Genomic DNA, 5040 nt, shown 5'->3' with positions numbered 1-5040 from the left:
GCCGGTGTGGAGTCCCAACGCTCCCCCAAGTCCCGCGTCACCGGCCGGCCGGGGCACACCCGTCCTGTTTACCCCGCCCCGCCCGTGCGCCGGGCACCGGACTCTACAAAACGAGCCCAGCGGCGGCTCCGCGCAGAGCTCGTGTCCCCGGACCCCCGGACCCCGGACCCCGGTGCCGGCATGGCGCGTGCGGCCGATTCCAAGCGGCATCTGCTGGCCGTCTACACCGGCGGCACCATCGGCATGCTGATGGAGGGCGGAGGTGAGTGGCCGCCCCTGCGCCCCGGGTCCGGCCGCCCTGCGGGCAGCTCGGGCCCACACCTCGCCGGGGCCCCTCCCGTCCGGCCGGGTCCGGCCGCCCTGCGGGCAGCTCGGGCCCACACCTCGCCGGGGCGCCCCCCACCCCGCCCCATCAGCGTTGCTTTTGGTTTTGGGCACTCCACCACCTGAGCCGCAGCGCCACTCCCAGCTTTCTGGTGGGTAAAGGGAGAGAAGAGTCTCATGGACTTTTCCTGCCAGGGCTGGCTTCGAACCACTATACTCAGATCCCAGCCTCCTGAGTAGCTTGGGTGCAGGCCTGAGCCACTGGCCCTGGGCTTTGTCTCTGTTTGAGACCCCTGCCCACGGAGCCCCATGGAGTCCCAGGGGGAGAGGGGGGGACAGGCGGGACCAGCGTGGTGCCCCGGGACCCTGGAAGGACCACATGGTGCCCTCCGGGCGCAGGACCAGCTCAGGGGCAAGCTCCGCCCCCCTCTGCCAGCCACAAGCCTCCTCCAGGGCCTGCAGCCCCCCACAGCCCTCTCCCCTTCACCACGCCAGCTTTGAGGACACCCCAGCCCTGTCCCCTGTGTCCCAGCAGCTCGCATACCCCAGACAGCAGGTTCTACCTGGGCCTGAGGCAGCTGCCCTCTGACCTCCTTTCCCTTGGGATGGGAGAGCTTGCCAAATTGCCAGATACCCCTGCCAGTCTGTCAGCCACTTCCCCATCTGCCTCCTTTCCTCCTCCCTGGGTCCAGGAGGAGACTGCTGGCCTCCACCCCAGGAACACTCCTCCACAACACCCTTAAACAAAACCAAACCAGGGCTGAGTGCTGGGTCATGTACCCCAGCTGTCCCTGGAAATTCAGAGCGGAGAGCCCCCCCCCCCCCCCCGTGGCCTGGCCTTCCCTGGCCCGGGGATTCAGGCAAGATGCCACACCCCAGCTCAGCCCAGCCCAGAGAAGTGAAAGCGAAAGCATGCAGCCGAGGGCAAGAGTGAGGAGGACACAGGCAGGGAGGGGGGGGAGGGGGAGCCAACTTCTCTCCTGCTGCTGTGGCGAGAAGGTTGTCTGGCCCACGGGGCTTGTGTGGCTGGTGCCCAGGCTGACCAAGACCCATGGAGCCCATGTGTGTGTTTCTCCTAGAGACGGGACAATCCTAAACTGAGGTCCTAGGCATCTTGAGGCAAAGGTCGTTGGGGGTCACTGTACCCCCAGGGCTCTGCTCTGCCGGCTGAGCCTCCGAGCTGTGGAACGGTGTCAGTCCAGCCCTGGGAATTTTATTGGGGCCGTGTGCAAGTGTTTCTTTGAAAGTTGGGAACAGAGCTGTGGACGAGCTTGGGGCTGGCTTTGTGAGTGACCCTGGTAACTGTGGGAAGTCTGCTCCACCTGTTGCCTGGCAACCCTGGGCCCTGCCTGCTCCTTCCCCCCCCCCCCAGTGCCTTACATTTTCAAAGGATATTAATGAGTTGGTGGTCTCTTATAACTGCTTCAAGGGTTGTGTGCCATATGTATCCTGGGGTGTGAGACCTTGGATAGAGATAGAGACCAGGTTAGAGATCCAGAAAAAGCTAGAAACTTTGTCCAGCAAGGCCCATCCCCCGGCAGGAACATCCTGGTAGGGGCTGGTACTCCTGGGCCGGCGTCCCAGGCAGCTTGGTGGCTTCGGTCCTAAAGAGGGCAGCGAGCGGTGCAGCCTGCTGCCGCCCAGCGGGCTCTGGTGCCGGCCAACCAGGCAGATGCTGGGTAGTTTTGTGTTTTTTGCCACTCCTGGGGCTTGAACTTAGGGCCCGAGTGCTCTGGGTGCCCTCTTTGGCTCAAGGTTAGTGTTCTACAGCTTGAGCCACAGCATCACTGCTGGCCTTTTTTTTTTAGTTTGTTGGAGCTAAGACTTTCTTGATCCTCATAGCTGGGGTTACAGGCCTGAGCCACTGGCGCTGGCTTGCAGATGCTCTTTGTAATCCTTACTGGATTTTCTTTAATTTCCCTGCGGAGGTGCCGGTGGTGGAGCCCGGCGGGGCTGTGGTGGGCTGTCCAGTCCTGGAGCATTGCCTGACTCATCAGCTTCACCTCCGAGTTTCATAGCGATCGCCTTATGCTATATCATTTGTAGTTTTATAGCCTGGAGAGGAGAAGAAACAAAGTTGGAGGGAGATCCGGGACTCTCCCCGGGAAGGTGGACAAGACTGGCAGCAGGGAATGTGCCTAGGAACCATTTCTCCTTGGCGCAGGCGTCGGTCCCTGCCGCACGGTGGGCACAGGCCGCTCCATGTGGAATGTGACGGCGTCCCCTCTTGTCTGCACACCTCTCTGGGCCCCTGGTTTCCACAGGGCCCCTGGTTGCGGGGAGGAGCCCTGTGCGGGGCTCTCCTCACTGTCCCATGGCCCAGCTGGTCTGATCACTTGCTGGGCGGGGCCACGGGCAAGTCAGGGGGGAGTGTGTTTCCAAAAGACCAAACTGGCTAAGAAGCAGCAACAATGGGGCTGGGAAGGTGGCTCGGTGGTAGAGGGCTTGCCTTGCATGCATGAGGTCCTGGGTTCGATTCCTCAGCACCACATAAGCCAAAAGAAAAAAGCCGGAAGTGGTGCTGTGGCTCAAGTGGTAGAGCGCTATGAAGAGCTGAGGGACAGCGCCCAGGCCCAGAGTTCAGACCCCACGACCGGAAAACCCCCCCAAAAAAAGAAGCAACAACAAGATTTTAAAAAGTAGTAGCTCCTAAGCAGGATGTGCATAAAACCCTCAGCTTTGAAAAGCTAACTCTGCTTGAGTCATTCCCTGTGGGACTGACCGTGAGTGTTCCCGTTGGGGCCAGATAGCATCACATCGGCAGCATTAAGATGTCCTAGTCAGTTAGGAAGAAATACACACAAATCAGCATCACTTGCAATTTTAGGTTTCGGACACCAGCTTCGTAAAGGTTTTGCATTCCAGAAAGTCAGAATGTGGATCCAGAGAACACTAGCACACCCAACACACCAAGTCTGTATACCTAGAGGACACTAGCACACCCAACACACCAAGTCTGTGTACCTAGAGGACACTAGCACACCCAACACACCAAGTCTGTACGTAGAGGACACTAGCACACCCAACACACCAAGTCTGTGTACCTAGAGAACACTAGCACACCCAACACACCAAGTCTGTACCCAGAGAACACTAGCACATCCAACACACCAAGTCTGTACGTAGAGGACACTAGCACACCCAACACACCAAGTCAGACCTAGAGGACACTAGCACACCCAACACACCAAGTCAGACCTAGAGGACACTAGCACACCCAACACACCAAGTCAGACCTAGAGGACACTAGCACACCCAACACACCAAGGACCTAGAGGACACTAGCACACCCAACACACCAAGTCAGACCTAGAGGACACTAGCACACCCAACACACCAAGTCAGACCTAGAGGACACTAGCATACCCAACACACCAAGGAACAAGCAGCAGTTAGCATCAGGCATCACACACATACATCGATTTAGTTTTCATGCTCACAGTGAAAGTTTGAATCCTTGGTTGGGTAAGATAACAGGTTCACATCATTGACACAAATCAAAACTTTAGATCTGCCAGGTGCTGGTGGCTCACGCCTGTAATCCTAGCTACTCAGGAGGTTGAAAACTGAGGATTGCATTTCAAAGCCAGCCCGGGCAAGAAACTGTGAGACTCTTATCTCCAATAAACTACTAGAAAGCTGGAAGTGGCGCTGTGGCTCTAATGGTATCTCACTAGTCTTGAGCTGAAGAACTGAGGGACAGCGCCTAGGCCCAGAGTTCAAGCCCCATGACTGACAAACAACTTTAGATCTTTTCCAACTAGGGGGACAGTGCCTGTGACCCCAGAGCTCCTGATATAGTATATAATACTCATTGAGTCCAGACAAATAAATGTAGGCCACGTGTTGAACAACAGAAATGCTCAAAATGTCTTCTTCCATCTGATACAAGTAACAGGCAAAACACTAAAGTTTCACCGACCATTTTGTAGGGTGTGTGTGTGTGTGTGTTGCTGTCCTTGAGCTTTTGTGCTCAAGGCTAATGCTCTACCACCTGGGCCACAGCTCTATTGCTATTGTGTTTTTTTTTATCATTAATCAGAGATCAGATTCTCCTGGGCTCTCCTGCCTAGGCTGCCTTTGAACCATCACCTGAAGATCTCAGCCTCCAGAGTAGCTAGGGTTACAGGTGTGAGCCACCAGCACCTTGGTACACTCACTTTTTTTTTGTTAGTCGTGGGTCTTGAACTCTGGGCCTGGGCGCTGTCCCTCAGCTCTTCAGCTCAAGACTAGTGCTCTACCACTTGAGCCACAGTGCTACTTTTGGTTTTCTGGTGGTTAATTGGAGATTAGAATCTCATGGGCTTTCCTTGCCTGGGCTGGCTTTGAACCGTGATCCTCAGATCTCAGCCTCCTGAGTAGCTGGGATGACAGGCGTGAGCCACTGGCTCCCGGCTACGCTGACAGTTTAAGTGATGAAGGTGGAGACAGGGCATTGTGGTTGAGGGAGGGAGCAGTACCCGCACCAAGTCTGCACAACTGGACCCTGCAGACACCATGTGTAGACCAAGTGCAGGCTCACAGTGCACATACCTGCAGCCACAGACCTCGGGTACTGCGTTAGGATCACATGAGTGACAGTTTGTTTTATCATCGTCACAGGTGGCATTTAAAAGACTTCACATAGCCGGGCGCTGGTGGCTCACGCCTGTAATCCTAGCTACTCAGGAGGCTGAGATCTGAGGATCGCGGTTCAAAGCCAGCCCGGGCAGGAAA

At 56.6% G+C, this 5040-nt stretch overlaps 1 protein-coding gene across 1 annotated transcript in view; it reads left to right on the top strand.

The window, feature by feature from the left end:
• Nucleotides 1-65: 65 nt before the first annotated feature.
• Nucleotides 66-5040, top strand: part of Aspg (asparaginase) — a 20779-nt gene continuing 15804 nt past the window's right edge. Inside the window, exon 1 of the mRNA XM_013016731.1 lies at nucleotides 66-262. Within this exon, the coding sequence (XP_012872185.1) occupies nucleotides 181-262 (82 nt within the window). The 5' untranslated portion in view covers nucleotides 66-180. The remainder of the gene's footprint in view (nucleotides 263-5040) is intronic.

The sequence above is a fragment of the Dipodomys ordii genome, unplaced genomic scaffold, assembly GCF_000151885.1.
Source record: "Dipodomys ordii isolate 6190 unplaced genomic scaffold, Dord_2.0 Scaffold2, whole genome shotgun sequence".
Classification (NCBI taxonomy): domain Eukaryota; kingdom Metazoa; phylum Chordata; class Mammalia; order Rodentia; family Heteromyidae; genus Dipodomys; species Dipodomys ordii.
This window is presented reverse-complemented; position numbering and strand designations above follow the sequence as displayed.